The sequence below is a fragment of the Plectropomus leopardus genome, chromosome 4, assembly GCF_008729295.1.
Source record: "Plectropomus leopardus isolate mb chromosome 4, YSFRI_Pleo_2.0, whole genome shotgun sequence".
Lineage (NCBI taxonomy): Eukaryota > Metazoa > Chordata > Actinopteri > Perciformes > Serranidae > Plectropomus > Plectropomus leopardus.
Window position 1 is genome coordinate 18,563,826 of NC_056466.1, and position 22,359 is coordinate 18,586,184.

General features: G+C 41.8%; 1 protein-coding gene across 2 annotated transcripts; it reads right to left on the minus strand.

Moving 5' to 3' along the window:
* Positions 1–580: 580 nt before the first annotated feature.
* LOC121941706 (E3 ubiquitin-protein ligase RBBP6-like) lies at positions 581–21,885 on the minus strand. 2 transcript variants are annotated; one of them, XM_042484559.1, is made up of 20 exons: positions 20,808–21,885; positions 19,401–19,500; positions 19,083–19,122; positions 15,326–15,367; positions 15,106–15,194; positions 14,875–14,971; positions 14,640–14,782; positions 14,300–14,472; positions 13,713–13,816; positions 12,819–13,168; positions 12,645–12,708; positions 11,898–11,955; positions 11,753–11,807; positions 10,362–10,685; positions 9,697–9,792; positions 7,824–9,552; positions 6,133–6,767; positions 5,061–5,131; positions 4,848–4,932; positions 581–2,774 (listed from the first exon to the last, which is right to left on the minus strand). In XM_042484559.1, the coding sequence occupies exons 1-20, from the start codon at positions 20,971–20,973 to the stop codon at positions 1,811–1,813; spliced, it is 5,385 nt and encodes a 1,794-aa protein (XP_042340493.1). In that variant the 5' UTR covers positions 20,974–21,885; the 3' UTR covers positions 581–1,810. The 2 variants fall into 2 exon arrangements, with proteins under 2 accessions (XP_042340493.1, XP_042340492.1); XM_042484558.1 differs by having other exon boundaries at positions 4,848–4,935.
* Positions 21,886–22,359: the final 474 nt, after the last annotated feature.

Here is a 22,359-nt window from a genome sequence, read left to right on the forward strand (position 1 = left end):
ACACTGTTGTAAACTCTATATTTAAGAAAGGACGATTACACTATTATGTTGGGCTCTTGCAAAGTAAGTCTTATTTCATACAGTGCTACGGCCATTATTATGTGCAACATTTAAGTAGCTTATACTCACTGTTGTGAGCCGAACAGTGAGATGTTTGCCAGAAAAGTTGAGGTTCGTGTGAACTCTGAGGTCATTTTTATTCTAGCGTGTTGCTTTTAATGCTGCAAGACTGTAACTCACTTACAGTCCAGTTTGACTCAAGTACACTACACATCATGAATTCAGGGTTACACAGTTTTTTCAGTTATAGTTTCAACAGAAAATCTTTACTTGATTTTTTTCAGTGTGGGTTGTGATCTTTTTACTGCAACGCCATATAATCTTTTTTTTTTTTTAAATCACTGGCACCTTCTATCTATGTCTACATGAAAAGCTCTTATTACAAACACCTGAAATATTATAATGATGCCCTTGAAAAGTCCAAATGATCATCTTTGTCATTTTAGTGCAGTCACATAATCTTCATCCGCGTGGTCATTACACAACATGGCGTTCAATCACAGATGAAACACAACAGACATTTTCATGAGGTCAAAACATTTTAATTAAAAAAAAAGAAAGAACTCATTTGTAAGAACAGCAGTCCTCCAATTTGTCCCACTTCCGTCACATTTCACTTTCACACCGACAGACACACATCCACTCACTCAGACAACGTGATAGACAGCTACTGCACCTTTGGGAACAAAAACGTGCCAACTGATTAAACATTATTAATAAACACATCCTAGACTCATACAATCCAGTGTAGCATGGATGCAAAAAGGTTTGTTTTAACTTAAAAGGGCCATACTGGTGGTTTTGCACATTTTAACACATTCACAAAGTATATAATGCTAACCATTTTCAAATACAGCTATTTCGTCTATGTGAAGTTGGGTTAAAAGAAAAAAACGTGCAGCAAGTTAACCTTGCTTTGATAGGTAATCTATCCAAGTACATTTTGTTGCCTTAATTTTAAATGTGCATCAATTTCGAGCAAAAAGAGACTGCACTGGCAAGACCTGACAGCAACGTCTGCCTTAAAATGAGATTATCAACCTTGAAAATGTAAGCAGTGATAGAGAAATAAATGATTTGAATATCTTGTGCTAAAACATGCAAAACCGCTGGTACAGTCCATAAAGAAAGCGCTTACAATGGCCTTCACAGCAATGAAGGTTATTCAGCTTTTAATCCTTGAACAGCACACAGGGATGTGAGCAAAACAAACTAAGAGAAAATTATTATGTGAAGCAACAGTTCATCTCTATTTACAAATTAATCAGAGGCAGAGAAGCAGCAATTCCTCCTCTACGAAGAAGCAATCACATCCCTGAGTACAGTGTTCGTTATTCCTATCGTTTAGATTCGCTGCTGCGTGGTCACTTATTATCATCGAGTTCTTACTGGCCGGCTTTAGGTCGATCACAACGGTGCCTGCACAGCATCACTCCCGAGTTTTTCCCGAACTAAAGTCACAAAGAAGAGGCTCACAATGAACACAAAGGAAACCTCAGCAGCGGTCACAATGCTGCAGTCCAGGCACAGCTAAGTACCGTTGGTAAGCTGGCGACCTGCAGTGATATTAAGTGACCGACAGCCGGAGAGCCCTCCAGTGTCGTGGACAGTCAAAGACTCGTTTGATCCGTCGACGTTAACTCAGAGGGGCACATGGAGCAGCAGGCCAGTGTTAACTGGTATTTCTAAATACATTGTTATCTCCTCATTAACAAAGAAGGTTACAGATGCAGTTTTTGCTTAGCCCTTGTTAGCATAGAGCCGCTTCCTCCGCTTTCTCTATTTTCTCTGCTTTCTCCACCTTCTCCTCTTTCTCCTCCTCTTCGTCCACATCTTTGTCTTTGTTCTTTTTGTGTTTCTTTTTCTTGTGTTTGTGCTTGTGCTGCTTTTGTTCTCCTTCTTTGTCCTGGCCGCTGTGTTTCTTGTGCTTCTTGTGTTTTTTATGTTTCTTGTGTTTCTTCTTCTTCTTATCCGCCGTGGTGGACGCCGAGCCGCTGTGGTTGGTCGGGGTTGGGCTGGAGGGCTGGCTGAGAGACAGACTGCCGCTGCCGCTTCTTCCTCCCTCCGGCTCTGAGCCTTCGCCTTCACTGTAGTCGGGGACGAAGGCCGCCTCATCCGTCTCTCGACCCAGGTCAGAGCACAAACGCTGTCTCCTGGGCTCCGGGCCACGATTCTCCTCTCGTCCTCCTCCGCCTCTGCCTTCTGCAGCTCTCTCCTCCTTCCCTGTCACTCCCCGGCCTTCATCTCTTCCTCCACCTCTCCCCTCCTCTCTCACAAGTTTTATTTTGGTTGGTTTGTCAGAATTTGTCTGTGCCGTCCTGCCACCTTTACCCTCTTCCTTCGGGGCTCTCCCCTTCTTCTCTTCTCTCACCGCACCTCTTTTCTCCTCCTTTGTGGCGTCCCGTCCTTCAGCCCTGACAAGTTTAGGTGCCTCAGACTGCCCCTCCCTTCCTCGGCCCCTTTGTGGCACTGGTGAGGGCTCCTTGGGTGCACTGAGTCCGTTTTCCTGGCCTTCTTCGTCATCTTCTCTCTCCCACTTGGAGCGAGGCGGGGGCTGAATGAGCGGCTGCTCCTCCCTGGCCGGGCTGGTTGCTGGGCTGACGCTCGGGCTGCGGTCACGGCTGTTCACAGGGCTGGATGGAGGCTGCTCTGCAGGTTTAGAGGGAACACTCTTCGGATCTTTGTCTGAGTCTCGCTTTGTTTCTTGAGATGACCTAGTGTTAAAGGAAAAACAGACATGTTTGAAAGAGTGCTCTGCTGAATTGAAGTCCTAAAACACTGTCAGGCTAACAATGAACAGATATGAACAAAAATGATCAAAGTTGATGCAGCAGAAACAGAGAGATCACCTTTTTTTATTCCACGCATTCCTCTCCACATTCAAATTCACTTCACATTCTTCTTCCTTGTGAAAAGCTGCTGCCTACATTTCCAGAAGTGCGACTGCGCCGCTGACAGCTCAGTTGGAGCATTGAGTGCTTAATGTTCAAAGCAGTTATTGTAGCCTTGGCCCGCTAGCCTCCAGCAGCGAAGAGGAGCAGGCTACGGAGGTCTGGTGAGCTTAAGTCTCCAACCGAAAAGCCCAAAAGGGCTTTACACAACTTTTTACACATATTTTGTGTAAAATCTGCGAAGTTCCCATTTTAGGTGATCGAGGAACATGACTTTGTTTTGAGCAATCTTTTCACATAAAAGCCAATAAGGCTGTGTATACAAAAACATTTTTGCAAGGGCTGCAAATGATTGTTCTCATTACCAAATAATTGGCTGATTATGTGCTTGATAAATTGTTTGGTTTATAAAATGTCAGAAAATTATGAATAATAACCAAAATCCCAAGTAGCATCTTTAAATGGCTTGTCTGCACTTGTTAAATTGCTTTCCATCAAAAGATACTCAACTCTCATTATCACATAACACAAAGAAAAGTTTCAAAACCGAGAAAAAATCGGAGAAGTTGAACCAAAGAAACTTTGGGCATTTAATCTATCACCAGCGTTTCTGATTAACTCTGTCAGTCAGTTATTTCAAATATAATCTTTAAGTATGTGCAGGTTTATTTCCTGCTGCACTGCTCAATAATCAACAGCTGACAAAAAATAAGATGGAAAGCTACTCTATTTCTAACAGTGATGGCTATCATTTACATTAGGATTAGGATTTTTGATACAGATATTGATATTGCTTAGGAATAACAATATTTATCTTTGCCCTTATTGATAGCACTAACTTTAATTTTGGTCCAAAAAATAAAGAGAGGACATGAAGGATTAAACAGTTATTACAGTAGGGTAAGAGCCGTGGTCATCTCCCAACAGTTAAAACATGAACAAAAATAAGCAAATCAACAATCGTTACTTCCGGTTGTCAGGGCAGCTCACACTGGGTGCATTTGTAAATAAAGCGCCAGCGCGCAGTGACACAAACTAGTCCGTTCATAAATTCAGAGCACTGTTGTGCAGTCAGAGCAATGTTGTCTATGGGATTGTTTAGGACCATAAATTAGAGGTGCTTAAAACTGACACCAACTGTGCTCTTGAGGTATTTTTACCGCTAAGGAGCGTAACTTTGTCTTTTTAAGGTTGACACAGGTGCATTGTTGGTTTGGCAAATCTAATCAGCATCAGAGCAGCGAGGCAGCAACAAAGACGTAGTTGTAGCAGCTGCTTTGGTAAAGTAGTCAAACACTCAGCTTTACTTCAGCAGAATGTTGTACACGCTTTACACACAACTACCTTTACATATATTACATTTAGCTGCATTTTTATTAAATGAAACACAGACAGCCCACACGTTGTTGCCCTGTCAGCCGTGACTTGAGGGCACAAAATGTAAACATGCAGTTCTATAATGTCAAATACATGCTGCCTGACGCCAGCAGCTTTGTAACTGTTAGTGGACAGTAAGAAAAGACGCTTTTTTAGAATGAAAGTTTCATAAATACTGACAGCAGCTCCGTTTTTCCAGGAGCTTATCAATATTTTCATACTGATGACTCAGGAACTGGCACCAATTATGTTCCGTTTCTTGATACTCCCCCATGATTTCAAAGCACTGCCACTCATATAAACTGTGATTCTGTATTTATCCTGAAGAAGTGGTGGTTTACAGCAAGGTATTCAAATTGCACATAAATCACAGAATGTGCCAATAACAATAACAACAAACCAGCAAAAAATATTCAAGGATTTAAACGACACAATGCACACGTTAAATATTTAAAAATGAACAATCAAATAGTCTCTTATAGTAAGTAACCTCTTACAGCAGAGGCTCATTAGACTCACCGACTGGAGCTGACGGTGTGGCTCGTCAGGGCCTTTCGGCTGATCCTTGGTCTGCTCCTCACAACAGACTCTTCACAGTCTTTGCCTGCTGGAAGAGAAGGAGGGAGGAGGGAAGGATACACAGGTTTAATCAATGCCTAATTAGATGGCACAAGATAAAAATCAAAGTTATCGCTTCACACGCGCCTGCACACATAAAGAGATTCAAATTACCTTCTCTGTGAGCAGCAGCTGGTTTCTCTCCTGAGGGGACACTCTTCTCTGTTCTGTCCTTGGACACGCTCCTGGGAAACAAGAATAAGATATAATTACACATATTAACAACTGTGTTTACAGAGCCACCATATATAATCACTATATTATGGATATGGGAGGTGGTTTGACAAGCAGCAGGGAAAAACAGACCTGGAAGATAATAGAGATGGAACAGTTTTGTGTGGCATGATGAGCCTGACAATGTTGCTCCCATTCTGTCGTTTATTTTGTAAACCAAGTGCACCCTTTCCCAGTTCTCGGCCCATCCCCCCCAAAGTCCAAACAGAAGTTTCAGCACGGATTGAAAGCAGAGAGCTGCAGCGCACTGCCTCTCTGATTGTTTGGAAACTTTGCCGTCTAATTTTGGTTCCAGACAGTGAGTGTGAGCAGCGAGAGCGAGAGCGAGCACGAGCGAGGCTGTCTGTCAAAGAATAAATGCTTCAACTCCTCAAGACTCGAGACACGTTCCCATGTCTAGCTCGCCAGCTGCTGATTAAAGTGACAGAAATTAGCCCCAAAGTTAGCAAGCTAAGTTAGCTTTGCACTGGACGCAGGCCAGGGTCCCTTAAGGTGGACTGTTAAGGTGGACCAGCTTTTCTCATTGTAATGACACTCCCAGCTGCTCCTAAACAGATAATGGAGAAATGTCTGTGTGCTGAGTCTCTCCTGAGTTAGTGAATCAATTATTGATCCCAATTCAAAATTTATTTAGCTGTTATTGATACAGTAACTGTTATGTACTGTTAAATTATATTAGTTGGGTTAGGTTTTATTATTATGTGAACGTGAAAAAACTACAGTAATGTGCAAGATGTTACAGTCGTGGCTGCACCACAAAGCTTTTACTTTTTTTCCACTTCACTTGTATTAAAGGTTAAAGGACATCCAGTGTTAAAAGTAAACGCCAGTTAATGTTCAATAACTGCATGATGTACTGAAGGCCAGTGAACAATCATGTTAAATAATCGTGATTTCAACATCAATCAAAATTATCGTGACTATCATTTTTGCTATAATCGAGCAGCCCTACCTGGGAGGTTTTGCAGATCGTTCCGACCCTTCTCCTCTCTCCTTGGATGATGTGCTTGGCTTCTCCTGAGGGTCCGGCACGCTCCTGGAGATGGCCGATTTCTCTGCGATGGTCATTTTATCCAGAGAGACAGACCTCCCTCCTGAACTTCCACTACTGGAGCTCTTTCGCTCTGTCCTCGCTGGCCTCTCTCCTTCAACGTCTCGCTCTACTGTAACTGCTATCTTCTGAGAGCCTGAGGCCCTCTCCCTCTCCCTCTCCCTATCAGACGTCGTGCCCCTGTCTCTGTCTCGGTCTCGATCTGATGCTGAAGCTCTGTCTCGCTCTCTGTCCTGTCCTGAGTTTCTGCTCTGCTCTCTGTCTCTGTCTCTGTCTGAGCCCTGCAGTCTCTCTCCAGCACTTCCCGGTCTCTCTCTGGAGACTCCCCTCTCGCTAGATGCTGACTGCTCCTTTCTTCCACCTTCTGCTGTACTGCTGGGTCGGTCTCCTTCGGAGCTGTTAGCAGCAGTCGATCGGTCTGAGGTGGAGGTGGTTTTGTCAGGACCAGACGGCGCTCTGTCTGAGGGCGCTGTCTCAGTGCTGCCTTTTCTCCCCAGATCTCTGTTCAACTTTATCCTCCTCTGGGTAGGCTTCACCTGTGGAAAAAAGCACAAAAAATATTACAAGGGTGAACAAATAAAAAACGATTCGGCATTTTTATGGCAATGAGAACTTCAGAATTGATAAGTTGATTAATGGCTATGTTTAATCAACATCAATATAGATTTATGGGTCAAGGATTACTGGGAAAAATATGTCTGAATGTCAACATGCACTAAAACAAATTGTGATGAGACATTTTTACCTTTTTGTCTTCATTTACTTTTTCCACTTAATACACTAGTGTCTAATTAACTGGAAAAATAAAACTGAATTTAATGTGTTAATGAATTTTAATGACAACTAAAGCTTGTTTTGTCCATGCGAGAGTCCAAAACCAAAACAAATTCCACATACAAGAAATGAAAAGAAACAGCAAATATTCTCCTTTGAGAAGCTGGAACCAGCATTTTTGACATTTAACCTTCTGAAGCCTGGATCATCATCACTTTCCTCATGCTGCACCCAGACACCTTTCACACGAATTTAAACCTTTAAACACTGAGCATATTAGTTTGATTTCTGCTTCAGAAATATGGGGGGGGGGGGGCAATAAGCAACTTTGCAGGAAATGTTTATAGACTGAGTGTGATTAGAATAACTTATTTAGAGTTATGTTTCAGAATCATTATTATTTCAAAAGTACTTTTTCGGGTCATTTCCTAGTTTATGTTTTACTTTTCTTTTTTCCGTTTTTCCAGGTAATTTTTTCTAACCTTTTACTAATTTGCTAATTTTTGGGTCAAATTGTTCATTGCCTTCTTCCCACCTTTTGGAAGAATTCAGGACAATTTACTCAGGTTTAACTTAAATAATTACTTGATTAATAAAATCATCGACTGGTTGATGAACTGTTTTTTTAAGCTGTTACCAAAATAAACTGACGCCCTTGTGGTGATGTGAAATTAAATACAAGAAGAGAAATACATAATTGAACTAATGTGAAAAAAAATCACATGGTGAACTTATTTAATACACACATCTGTAAACACCCTCTGTAAAAACACACATCTTTGTATCCTGGTGCTTCTGAGGACGAGCAACAGACCCACCTGAAGGTCCATTAGAGGTCTGATGGGTCCTCGGTCTGATCCTCGGTCTGATCCTCGGTCTGGTCCTCGGTCTGGTCCTCGGTCTGATCCTCGGTCTGATCCTCGGTCTGGTCCTCGGTCTGATACTCGGTCTGGTCCTCGATCTGGTCCTCGATCTGGTCCTCGATCTGCGTCTCCCCGGCCCATCTCTCGGCTCACTGGTAGGGGGAGAAGACCAGGCCTGTCTGAGGGGGGTGGGAGTCTGTGGAGCGGGGGCTGATGAGACATGTGAGAGTGGGACATGATATCACCTCCACCCCCAAGCCCATCTATTCTCCTCAGCTTTCCAGGAGGAGGTCCCAGTAGAGATCGGCCCTCTTCCATCCTCCTCCGACCATCGGGGGAGGGAGGCCGGTGGAGGAGTGGGAGTCCGTGTGGATGGGGGAGGGGGAGGAGACCACCACCCTGTGGAAGATCTCTTCGCCCTCTGATGTCGTGGCCGGGTCGAGGGCCGTCGTGAAGAGAGGGGTGATGTACAGGCAAGTTCTGGGAAGGCAGTGGAGGCGTCTTCAGCAGGGCGGGTCTCACAGCAGAGCTTTTACTCTTTTCCTTCTTAGGGGTAGTTGAGTTGGGAGCATCTTCTGGTTTGGTCTTAACAGTCTTTAATGGTTTAGTGGCAGAGGAGGAGGAGTCTTTCTTTTTGGTCACCACTACTTCTCCAGCCTTTTTCTTCACCTTTTCACTCTTCACCTTCACGCCCTCTGTCTTAACTTTAGCTTTGACCTTTTGACCTTTCTCTTTCTTAGTCTTATCAGACGGAGTCTTCGATGTTGACTTGGTTGAGGGTTTAGCAGGTGCAGCAGTGCTTTTAGACGATGGAGCTTTAGAGGTTGCAGCTCCACCTGAAGTCTTTGAAGACATGGGAGGCGTTTTAGAGTGTGAAGGAACTTCGTCCATTGGTTCGTCTCGGACAGGCGTAGCATCTCCTCTGTCTACTGACTGATGTGACGGCTCTGGTTCCTCCCCAGTCCTCTTCCTCTTAACTTTCTTTGTCTTTGTGACTTTCGTGCTGGTCTTGGTCCCTGTTGAGGAGGAGGATGGAGGATGGTGAGGAGGAGCACCTCGCTCTTCTCTTCCTCTTCTTCCTCTCCCCTGGGGGGAGTAATCTCTAGGTAGCGGAGACATTCTGTCCCTCTCCCTGTCTCTGCTGCCTCGGCCTCTGTGATGCAACGGGGGATGTTGGTTGTCATAGTCTTTGTAGTACTTGTTGTACCAGTCTGCATATTCTTTCTCCCACTGTCGATACCTTTCTCTTTCCCAACGATCGTTGCCTCCAGGACTTGAACCCTTCAGTTCATATGGTGGTAGCTCCCGAGGAGGTGGTTTTCGTCCACCAGGGCTTCGGCTTCGGAAGCCAACAGGGCCAGGGGAGCGAGACCGTGACCTTGACCTGTAGGGTCCTGTTCCCTCCGCTCCCTCCCACCCTCCTGGCCGGTACGGGGGAGGAGAACGTGGCGAGCCAGAGCGCCGATATCCATAAGACCTTGAACGAGAGCGGGACCTTGACCTTGAGCGTCCATAGCTGCGTCCATTGCGTCTGGAATAAGGGGAGCGGGGATAAGACCTGCCGTGGGAGCGTGAACGGGACCGGGATCGACTGGGGGAATAAGAGTAAGACCTGGATCTTGATCTGGATCTGGAGCGAGAGTAAGGAGAACGGCTGAATGGAGAGCGACTGTATGAGCGGGATCTAGAAAAGGAAAGAGACAAGGAAACAAGAGGGAGAAGGAAACCAGATTATGTAAAGAACATAACAAATGGCTGTAAGAATTATGCATATGGAAATTGTGTATAAACTAAAACCAATGTTGACAGGCTTTCTTAATTACGTTACCTTGAATAGGACGGTCGTCGTCTCTTTGGTGCATTTCTGTACTTCATAAGCTCTTTGTGGAAGTCTTTAGTAAATTCATCCAGTTTGGATTGAACTCTGTGGATACAAAGAAAAATACTGGAATTTAGTCGACTGACATTGCTTCAAGTCATGCAGTCTTTTTTTTTTTTTTCTAGCCAGTATGCTGTGCAGTGTACTTCTGGTGACATCTTGATCACAAGATTTTGATGCCAAATGAGCGCTCTCGACTTTCTCGCTATTCTTTGGAGCTATGGACATGAAGCAGACAGTGGCACAAAGGAGGAGACACTTTAGGCTTGGAAGTGATAAATTTTCAGCTCACAGCAACTAAATAAGATACAGTCTCTGGCTTTTGTTTGATATCAAGTGATGGCAAAAAATGTTGTTGCACATTTACGACCTGCATCGTTAGCTTGTTTGCTATAGGCTATTACATGAATGTGGCTGTCATACTGAATGTCCCGTGGAGCCCGATAAACTTTGTATGGAAAACAAAATGATTCGTTGAATATTTGTATTGAACAGCCAGAGTCGGGTACAGCCCCACTGAATTCACAAACCCACCCCGAGTGATGTTAATATTCTTCTGCATACATAAACATTTACAATAAGCAGTTTTGAAGACCCAAAATTAAACCACTTACTTGTCTTGTCTGTGGTGCCGCTGTCTGTAGAAATCTTCTTTAGAGAGAGGAGGCTGAGAAAGAGGGGGGAGAGGCATAAGAGGGGGCTGGGTGCCGGGGGCAACCCAGGGAGGGTTGATCCCTGGTGGTCCAGGGGCATAAACAGGCTGGGGTTGGTAACTGATGGCAGGAGGGATAAGGCTAGGGCCAGAGGTGTACGGAGGGGGGTAGGGCTGTGGCGGAGGTGGGTACAGGGACGGAGCTGGGTACACTGGAGCAACAGGTGCAGGAGGTGGAGCTGTCTGGAGGTGAGTGGAGGGATGCTCTCCTCGACTTCTGTAAAACCTGATGCAAAGAGAGGAACACAAACCATTGTGGGACTGATATGTTACCAGGGGTGCAAACTCATCAGGGGGCGAAAAGGGTGTCAAATATGCAAACACTCTAAGAGGATCTGGGAACAAGCCGCCCCAGGTAGATTTTTTTTTTCAGTTTTGAAATGTGGATATCAAGTCAATTTCAGCATGAAGACATAGAGAGAAACACCCTCTACTTAATGTAATCTTACAGCTACAAAAGAACTGTAATGGGAAATCAGTTCAGGGCAGGTTAAAAAAAAAATAACCAAGAGAGTACAGAGCTGGATCTCAAAATGTATCAAAGTATTTTGTAGCTAGTGAAAAAAATGTATCATTTTTACTTAACAGAGCTTGAATGATTAGTGGTCTTTTAGTTTTTATATTTCATTTTATTTTTTAATTTATTGCTTTTGGGTGATTTACTTGAAGTTTGCTTGATTGAGTTTGCTGTTTACTTTTCTTCATTAAATAGATTTTTCCCTACTGAGGTGAGATTCCTCATACGCCCCTGGGGGTTTCTTAATCTCACCTGCACAACAGTGTCGTCTTTTGTTGTCATATTTCTGTTTTCTGTTCTCTTATGTGCAAAAATGCTGTTTGGTCAATCACAAGAAAGAGCTTAGATTTAACTTTTTTATCACCCAGTAGTCATTTTTACTTAACAGAGCTTGAATGCATCATAATGTAATTCTGTAAAAGCAGAGTTGCTAGGAAAAAGGGCTAAAATTTGCTATATTAAAACAACTCAACCTAATCAGGGTAATAAACAGTCCCATGCTTGACACATTGTCATGTATAATGTTACTGTAAGAGATTCTTGCCATGCAGGCAGACAAAAACTGACCTCATTTACTCAAAATGACTCTGTCCTCGCAGTCCCAGACCCCCACTACCAGCCCCCTTTTTCAAAACCACATCGGATCTACACAGATCTCACAAACGACCTATTGTGTATTGAAAAGGGCGATTTTCGCTGAAAGGTGACAAGCGTGCACCTCTATATTACAAGGTAAACTTTAAATAGATAAGATATTCCCACAGATAGATCCTTACCGGTCCCAGGGTCTGCCTCCTCCTCTGTGAGAGTGGTGTGGCCGTGACTGGTGACCTGACAGAGCAGAGACAGTTTGTTAGTTACAGAATGTCCGTCCTTCAAGCGCACTTAATCTCTTTAAGTGACCCTAATCGAACCTCTTACCTGATGAATGAGGGGGCCTTACAGGTGGCGGGGGGCCAATAACACTTAAATGGTAGTTCTGTGAAAGAAATAAAAGTCAGAAAAACTCTGAGTTAGTGGCTGATGCATCAGCTTATGAAGATTTTGATTAATACAAATGTCCAACAGTAAGTTCCGTTTCTCAGGTTCAGGGATGTACTAAGAATAGTCAAAAGTCAGTATGTTTCGGGGTAGTCTCTAGCTCACTGGGTGGAGAGTGTGTCTTTCATAAAGTACCCCAGGAATTAGTCCTAAAACCAGTAAATAAGTTACCATTTTGCACTGCTGGTTCCTTCATCTAGAAGTCAATAAAACAGGTCAGTAAATACCCCACTAATGAACTTTACGTGAGTGATGTGTCTTAAAAAAGGCAGGTGATAACACGTGGTTAAATGAGACTATAGAACGTAATCAAACTGAACCCCGCCACACACATGGCAACATTATATCGAGCAAACCATATCGTGGTCTGTTTGTAGCCTAGTGTTAGCTTTTTACCTCTGGTGAGGATTAGCTTGTTGTTCCACAGGCTTTTAGTCATCTCTGGGGCACTCTTCAGGCTAAGTCTATATTAATGTTTTCTTTTTTTTCGGGATGGCGACAGCTCTCAGTGTTGTTAGTCAATTAAAAAATGTTTTAGTCATGTTGAATCTTTGTTGCAGTAAATGCTGTTATAGTCACTGAGACAGAGATCAAGCAATACAATTCAGGTGTTAAGGGCGGACTCACCTGTGATCCACTTTCTGAAGCTCCTGATGACTCTGGTGTCACAGAAGGTTCTGGATCTGTCTCACTAAAACATAAGCAAACACACTATGATGAGTAAAAATGGCTCTTCGTTTCAAACGTCACTTCCTCAGTATGTGGTTTCATGTAGCTGCACGGACTGTGGACTAAACTTACCCCGGAGGGGGTGGTTCACCGTGGCTGGCGGAGTGCATTGGAGAATGGTGGTCAACAACAGGTGTGGGGGCTGGTGAACCAGCTTGTTCCTCAGCAACAGCATGAGGAGGGGTGGGAGCAGAGGGAGCAGCAGGAGCAGGTGCAGGAGCAGGGGGCAGGGCCTGTGCCGGAGGGGCAGCGGAGGGTGCACTTGTAGAAGGAGGGGGAGTGACATTGGCCAGCAGTGGGTCCTGCTGTCTTGAGTGCAGAGGCCTGACCAACTGAGGGCGCGGTGGAGGCGGCGCTGCATTCTGGACCTGCTTACGCACACGTTTGGTGTATCCCGTCTCGTTCTTAAAGTTGTTCACAGCCTGCATGATGAAAAACAGGTGATAATATTGTTTATAAATTCAAGGTTCCCACACACATCTACAAACTCTTCCATAACATTTCCATAATATTCAATCCCATTTCCACAACTTCACTGATGTAGTTTAAAAAAGGTCGGCCTATGCAGGAATAAAGCCATACATTACTGAACGGGCACTTCCCAGGCATTTGCAGAAAAGCGAACTGTTGGGACTTACTAATTTTAATCTCTCATTAAAAATTTCTGCCATGCATGTGCATGCCAACAGATCAGACCAGAGGATCCTATGGATGCAATACGACATGTGTTTGAGTTTTAATTTTTGCACGCATTTAATTTTGCAAGACAAAAATTTTATGGAAATGTCTGATAATGTTGAGCCGCTCAGCACAGCAGTAGATTTTAAATTAGTAATACAAGGAATGTATGTATGTATGTATGTATGTATGTATGTAATGTGACATATTTTGAACAATGATTCTGCTTTGATTTTAAGTAAAATAAAAAAGCAACACATCAAAATGCATGCATTTGAGGGGGGTTACCTGTCGGAGAAACTTGTTGGCAATGAGGTTATCAGGTGAGACATCTGATTGTTTGCATGTGAAGCAGATGTGCTCCTCTGAGTCCAACAAGGCGGTCCTGATACCTGAAAATAAATGGTTCTTTATTAGAATAAAGGTCACATTCATTTGACAGACAAAAAAAAGTTTCTTCATGATAAACGACTTCTATAAAAACAACCTTTCCCTAAGCCTGCCCAGGTTACATATTTGAGAGCATACTTATTTTCTTTAGCAAGAATGATTTTTGACTTTCCCAGTGATGGAGCGTGAAATCACTCCAATACACTGTGGGACATAAAAATTAGAGTTTCAACAACTTCTCAAAACACAGCATGTCCTGGGGCTGCAGTGCTCCAGAGAGACTGCTTTTGATTATGGTATTTCTACCATTTGCACAGTAGTTTTCCCTAAACGAAAGCTCAATGTTTGTGCAAAACATAAGAAAACACCTTTATGAAGTGGGCCCAAAACACAGACAGTAATATATTTTTGCTCATTTCATGTTTGACAAGACTAGTTTTGACTCTATGTTTTATTACTAATGCATAATATGAGTAAGAACTTACAGTCATCGCAGTAACTGTTTCCACAACAGGGTATAACCACGGCATCCGTCATCAGGTCATTGCAGATCGGACACAAGAGTTCATCTGGGATTGGGTCTGTGTCGTCCTCAGATGATGACTGGTCATGTGGAACAAACGGTGGCCGCTCCTTCTTTCCTTGTGCGTATGCCTCCCTGTATTAAGAGATTTGTTTTGACGACTGTGTTACTAGCAAAAACACAGCAACAGCGGTACAACTATGTTTGTGGACACAGTTATAAAAACAAATGTGACACCAATTAAAGCTTCACACAAACAAACAAAACTTGTGCATTTGTGAATGTTCTTAGTTTACACATACGCATCTATAGCAGGTATGGCATATTCTCCAGTGCTGGTTAACATGGCCCCCTTGGTGCCTGGCTCTGCTTTCACCATGAAGCTCTGGGGAATACCCTTACTAATCCTTACTGGCTTGGGGCCCTCCACACTCTTATCCTGGACCTAAAAGTTAAAACCAAAGAAATAAATTACACTGCAATGTATTGAAAATAAACACCAAAGACTATGAAAATCAAATGATACATGATAATTACCATCAGCATGGGGCACTGCCGAATGTAGTGACCAGCCTTTCCACAACGAAAACAGGTATAGTGAGCAGGTGGAGGTCCGACTGCTTTCTTTGAGTAACTATAGAGAAAAGTTCAGTACATTTTTTAAAACATTTTAGACAACTAAAGAATGATGATGTATGCTTCATGAGCTTAAAACATGACACAAAAATCTGACTTTAATCACATATAAAAAGATGTGTGTATACTAACTGTATCGGGTCATATTCATGATTGGACTGAGACATCATGGCTTTAATCTTGTCTTCCTCTGATGCATTAGCGTCAACCAAGTTAGCAGTCTAAAACACATAATGGAGAGAGGGGAAAAAAAACATAAAAAAGAAGGACGTCAACTTCACAAGATGAAAGGAAACTATTCAACTTTGGAAATATTTTCTGAAAGTACAGTCAGCATGTACACAAACAGTACCTTGGCGAGTTGGGCGAGAGACAAAGACGGAGAAGAATCAGTCTGCAGGAGAATCAGAGTAGAGATATTAAAGGTGTTAACATAAAATCTAATAGACATACAGTGGAAGATAAGAACCCAGATAGTTCCCCACCACATCTGTGTCCAGTCCCTCAGAGTCTCCATCTAAGTCTTTGCACCGAAATTAAAGGCTTTGCTGATGACTCAGTGCACAAAATAATGCACGTTAGCAATTAAATCAAAGCCTGGTTTAGTGGGCTTGTACACAATGTCCATCTCTCTACTAACAACGCTGAGTCACAAGTTAGCGCTGAGTCACAAGTCTGATAAGTTCTTTTGGAAAAATCTAAAAAAAAAAAAAAAAAAACATTGTGAAATCCCCATTTTCATTATGTTGAAGATCCAAAAGAAATTAGCCAAACATAAGAGCGCAATCTACAAATAAGTTGACTTTTAAAGTAATAAAAGTTTTGTCTTCATTAAGTAACTCTACATTTAAAAAAACAAATCCTTGCTAAAAATAGTATCTATTCACTGGCCAGGTGAAATAGTATTGCAGCTCATAAACAAAATGCAACTTTTGTCTCTTTACTGTAGTTCTCAAGTTTCTTAAAGACTGACTGTTGCAAATGCAAGTTTATCTTGAAAATTCTTAATGATAAACATTTATGATTTCTACTGTCAGAGAACTTCAACACTGTTAAACTGCTTTAAAAAAATAAGTGGAATCAACATTTAACAGTAAAGCAAACTTGTACTCCAACTACTCCCTCTATATACTTCTTACATGTCTAGACCTGCTTACATCCTGCACTCATAAACTTGTTGTTAAAGTTGTAACTGGTAAAGACCAAAGTATCTGCTTTAACATTTCAAGTGCCCTTCACTTTTTGGGCTCCATCAGCAAAAATAAAAATATAAACTACTGGCACATCCCTCTGTAAAGATCCTTAAGCTTTCCCTGCTACAGTACAGAGGGGGCAGTTTTCTCAAAGGAACACTTGACATTTAATTTAAGCATGCAGTTCAGCGTGCACTTCACCAGGCCACAGTGATTTAGGTTTTAGCACCGGCTTGTCAAAAGAGGTTGTTACAGCTGTTACAAGCTGTCATCAACACAAGTTCAAGACTGCTTTCCATAAACTAATGAGCTTGCAGAGAGCAGTGCCAAAATGTTTCAGTAAGAAGACACTGTAAAGTGTCAAATATGTACAGCTGATAAGACACAAATGTAGAAATGCTTCCCAAAAGTGGAAATAGACACTTTTTTTTGCTTTAACTTATTGTTACGAAGTAATAGTTAATTGTACAATGTAAATGGCTATAGAATAATGACACCATCGGGGTTTTTTCACTATGCAAATCTGTCTGCCACAGGGTTCGATCTTACGGCACTAAGGAGGTGCTCTTCTCTGGGAGCTATCGTAGCTATTCCCAATTACCAAAGGGTATCAATAGCCCATTTTACACTGCCTGTTCAGGGCAGGAATATCACGCCAATATGCTGCCTCCCATTCTGTGTATAAGGTATGAGCATTGAATGGTTGGACAGAATTGTCTCTCCTTCAAGCCACCACAGAGGTAGAAAAGAGCCGAAAAAGTGTCCGTATAGGCAGGACAGCCGGCATGAAAGGATAATGGCGTCACCGGTGAGATGTTTTGACACCATGTTATGCGTGGGACACACCACAGGAAAGCAGGTACCTCAAAGAAGAACAACGGCTGTAAATGTCCGCAATTTGGGATAACAATGAGATTTAGAAAAACCTTATCTTCCGAGCAGAGAAGGTTCAATCACCATATAACAATGACAGATTGTGATTGCCATGTGAGGCCACTGTTGTAATTTGGAAAGTGCTGCAGGTGTGTATGTTTTATGTCACACTAGAGGCCGATGCTGCTGTGTTACACCTTGTGCCTCTATTGATAATGTGGTGCTGTCTATAATCTCACACTGCAGCAGAGTGATGCCATGATCATTTGGTTTTGTGTAAAACAGGAAGGAGCATGAAGAAAGGAATTAGAGGCCTGATACTATCTCTGTGTAAAAAGGGCTAATGACAGTTCTTTGCAGCTACTATCCCAGTAGTGGAAATGGCAGATGGTAGAACAACTGAAAGTAAATGCTACACAAATGTGTAAAATGGTAGACGCTAGGCTCAAATGAAAACAGAACATGATCCTGTTGTCTTTGTGACAGGAGGGGGGTTGAAAGATGTCTGTTTCCATTTTTAAAAAAGTGCCTGATGGATAAAAAATAAACTACCACAAGCTGTCAAGTGTTCCTTCAAACTGTTCCCTAAAACAGCCCCTGCACTACTAAGGAGTAAAGGGGGAAAGCAAGTGGAGGGATGTTTTTAAAGCTGCTCAGGATTCAATGAACCGCGAGAACAGAGCCTCATGCACGGACACAAAAAAAGTCATCTTTTACAAGGACAAACAAAATAGCTGCTCTGCCTAATTCTTCTGAAAATTTTCTAAGTGAAAAAAAAAAAAAAGACTGGGCAGGGCTGGTTGTCCATGATATGCAGGGCTTGGAGCAAAGACTCGGTATTGCTGGCAGAGTGCTGTGGAGGGAACACACAGGGATCTGGTGCAAGCGGTTCTGACACCGAACCACTGAACAACTTTATTGACAGGTTCTGCAGCTTACAGCTTACAGGACACACTACACCGGCATACTTCTCACTGCAGCAACCATGGAAGGCCTCCAGAGATTGACAAGATGTTCACTTACTTTGTGATCATGTCACATCATTATACGCCAGTGGCCGAGTCACAGCATCTTAAGTATCAAAACTAGCGTCTCACTAATCCCCCCAACCACAGTTGTAAAAATACACTTTGAACTAGTACCTGCATCTTTGTAAAACAGACACTTAGCAATCGGAAAAGGCATTTAACTCATCAAGGTGAAATGTGTAAGCCTTTGAGGTTTAGGGGTTATGTGCAGTCCATACTCAGTGCAGAATAGAACATCTTCATGGTGAAATTGTACAAGACAAAACAATTGACATTGGAAAATGTTAACAGATTTAAGTATATTAATGTTTAGCAGGGTCATATTTCAGAATTAAAACCACTGGCGAGTCTCTTCCACTCACACAACTGTAGTCTTGTAATTGTAATCAAAGTTAATTACAGTAAATCCCAGCCACACTTTACTTCATTGGGTTCTAAACCACATAAAATTTAAATATTTTCACAGAAAATAAAATGACAATGAATTATCAATACAAAAATACCATATTTTCTGTTTACAAACCCCTTTAAAAATACATTTGCCTGACCTGAAGCAGGCTACAAAAGCATTTCATTATGAAATACAGTCATTAACAGTTAAAATTATTTCTCAATCACTTATAAAGTGGCAACAGTTCAACATTTGGTCAGTTCAGAGCATTCAAAAACAAAAGTGGCTAGTCTGTTGTTTCTCATCTCAACCTCATCTCATTCAGCAATTTTTAATCTGCTTATTTCGAAACAGAAACCCAGGGTTTTTAGAGAGAAACAACAAACTATGACTGCGGTGACTCCAGGAAACCCTCCCAAAAAGACATCAAATAACACATAGAGGTTGAGATCTCAACACAAATGTAGCCAACACACAGTGAACAGAGGATACACACGACTCAATCATCGCTGACAGAATGTTCTCAAGAGAGGTGACTAAAGCCAGAAAGAGGGGGAGAGGGAGAGAGGTGAGAGGAGGAGGAGGAGGAGAAGAGTGTGTTGATTTTGGGTTTGTTTTACATACGGGTCTAGAAGATCCCACCACAGCTGTGTCAGAACGATCTCTGCAGAAAAACAGCACAGAAAGAAACCGTTTGTTAACGTAACTGAAGAACAAATTACCAACTACAGGATTTAGCTTTCCACTATAATTGTTTTATAGAAAGACGTAGAAGAACACTTAATGCTAACTTTAAATTATAAGTGACCGCACTGCTTAATTATGATCCCAGTAATGCCATTGTATAGATAGATAGATAGATAGATATACTTTATTGATCTCAAAACTGAGAAATTGGGATATTATGGGTATATAATAACTGTAGAATTTAAATATACTTACACAATGAACGTCCTGCCAGCAGGTTTGACTCCGCCAAGCGGAGTGCGGCGGACGATCACAGAAGAGTGTTTCGGGATGTGGGCTTCATCATCTGTGTATTCTACAAAACATGAGAGACATATTATAACAAAACATAAAACACCATTTAGTAGAAAACATTGCACAGTAACTTAGTTTTGGACAACAAAACAGATGTATAAAGAAAAGGAAACATGTACAAAAGACAATAATAAATAAAAATGAAAAACACAAGAATAAAGGTCAGATTGTATAATTTACACATTTCTCTTTAATATTTTCAAATCTAAATTAAAAAATAAAAAGTGACAGACACACATATTACATTTAACTGTCATTTTGCATTTTAACATTTCAAAAGAAACTGGTAATTCACAAACTATCTGCAGACATTTGGAAATGTGTGCTTTTGTTAATTTTCTGTTCTTCTATTACTGTAATCAGATATCTATAGGCCATTGGACAATTGGGCAGACAAAACAAGGAACCTGAAGACACCATCTTGGGCTCTGAGTGATACAATAAGCATTTAACCGTATTTTCTGACTTATTTTAGACCAAATAATTAATCAAGAACACAACTGACAGATTCATTAATAATTAAAATAGCTTTTTGTCACAGTTTTTAAGTAGCATATCACACAATGCATATCTTAAAAATAAATGTCCCACCAGTTCTACTCTATTTTATTCACCAGGTCTATTCTAACCTGAGCAAATTGCTAAATTTCTTTGAAACACAAGGGAAGAAAGCAATGAGCAATGAAACATGAAATGACAAAATTTGCAAGAAATTTGGAAATATAAATGATGATTTAAAAAAAAGGAAAAACACGTAAAACAAAAAAACAAGAAAAATGGAAAGGAAAAGTGCTTAAAAATTAAAGAAATTCTGTAAAATAATTTTAAATATCGCTGCTGCCAAGCCCAAACCTAGTATATTCACATTTCACTATTTTCATAAATTACACTGCGTTTTTATAAATAGCAATTTTGGAGGTGTGAGGTTTTTGACCCATAACAGTAATAGTATGAATGTTATGATAATAATATGTACATTCCCCTCCTAGCTTTTGGTCTTTCCCGTACTATTTTAAAACAATAATAATAATTAATATAATTATTGTTATTACAATTTGTGGTTCATTTCTCGCCAAATTGCGTCTTGCCTTTTCCCTTTGTTTTTGAAAGAAATCACACCAATTTGCTCAGGGTTCAAAGGTTGAAATGCTTGTGAGAGGCATCTGAAAGCTGCACTCTAAAAAGTAATGTCACTCCAGGTTTCATCTCAGGGAGATGAAAATTTACACCAGTCATCTACTTCAACAGCCCAAAACAATGGACGACATGTTTGTGACTGATTCTGTAACGTGTCAGCTGATCACATACCTTCTCGAGTCTGCGCATTGGTGATCTGCAGGTCGCAGTCTGTGGCCTTGAGGCGCTCTCGGGCCATAATCTGCCTTTTAAGCTCGCTGAGGGTGATATGCAGCCCATCGAAAGTGACTGTGTTGTAGTCCAGTTTGGAAGAAAACTTATAGTGAACACACGACATTTTAACAGGTCTAAGCACTTAAGTCAATCAAGCACAAGAAAAAAACCCCAACAGGCTTGGTATGATAACAAAATAAAACAGCGTCAACACTGAACACAGCTAAATCTGGTGACTTTAATAGTGTAAACCCTCTTTATATTCACTGTAGACAAAGGAGGTACTAAAATGGGGAAGGGTTCAGCTCGCAGATGACGAAAGAGTCCTTGTTATTGCCAAAGAAAAATAACCGAGATATGAAGCCAGAGCGCCGTTGAGGGGCGCCGTGTGCCTTGTGAGTCCTTTAGAGTCCGAGAAAACATAACAGGATGCCAAATCCAAGAGAGTCCATGCAGCACAAAGTAAATCTACAACAAAGTCCGCAGTGAATTGTCTCTGGTGGAAAGCCCGGGCCGCTGCGCTACAAGCCGCTGGTGTAGCTCGCAGCGGGCCTGGGTTTCCCGAGCATCAGTCCTCGAGTGCCTCTCCTTTTAGGGTCAGTTCTTATTTGTCAAGTCAGGACAAACCCTACCTCAAAAAGTCCACAAAACTGCGTGAAAGCCTCCGAAACGAGTCCACAAATTATGTCGTTGTTAGAAAAGATTATTCTGAAATCAACCGTCTAAATGTTAAACTAGCTGGTTAACTAATGCCAAGGCTAACATGCTACACCTCGAGATTAGCTAACGTTCCCTCGCCACTCAGCATGACAACAAAAGCTAACAGCTAACGGCGCTATGCTAACAATGTTGCCCAATTTAGCTGTCGAATAAACTAACAAATCAACTAGTTAGGCAGTCGGAGCGCAAAGTTTCCTCTTCAGTACACGGTTATTTCCCACCACGCAAGGCTGAACGTTTTTCATCCGGATGAATCTTCAACATAAATCCATAAAATCCATTTCGGTGATCCAAACTGCTAGTTCTCTCCTCGCTGTTTCATCAAAATGGCGCAGGACGGAACCGGATGAAGCTAGGGTTCTTCCAAAGAGTACGTATGAAGCCAAGAGGACTACCTCCAACTGCGGTCTATTTCAAAATGGAAGCCCGCGTTCGTCAGGACAAGAAAAAAATCATGGATGTATAATCGAAAAAATAGATGCAAACTTTGGCAAAAACACCCACGATAAGTCAGATTCAGTATTTATAACGTTTTGTCTTTTTTGTTTTTTGGCTTAAACGGGTTTTCATGACAGCAGATGCTGATTTGTCACTGTGTTTAGCAGACCCTATGCTAGCCTTTCTGGAGTGTTTCAAAATAGATGGGAAATATCTTTTTTCCATGTGTTCTTTGGTTGTCGGAGTGAGGCGAATTACACCGAAAATAGAGTCATACATTATTAGCGCAGAAGAGAATCTAGGATAAATGTGCGCTCCAAACTAGTAAAGCTCACCTACATAAGAAAGAGAT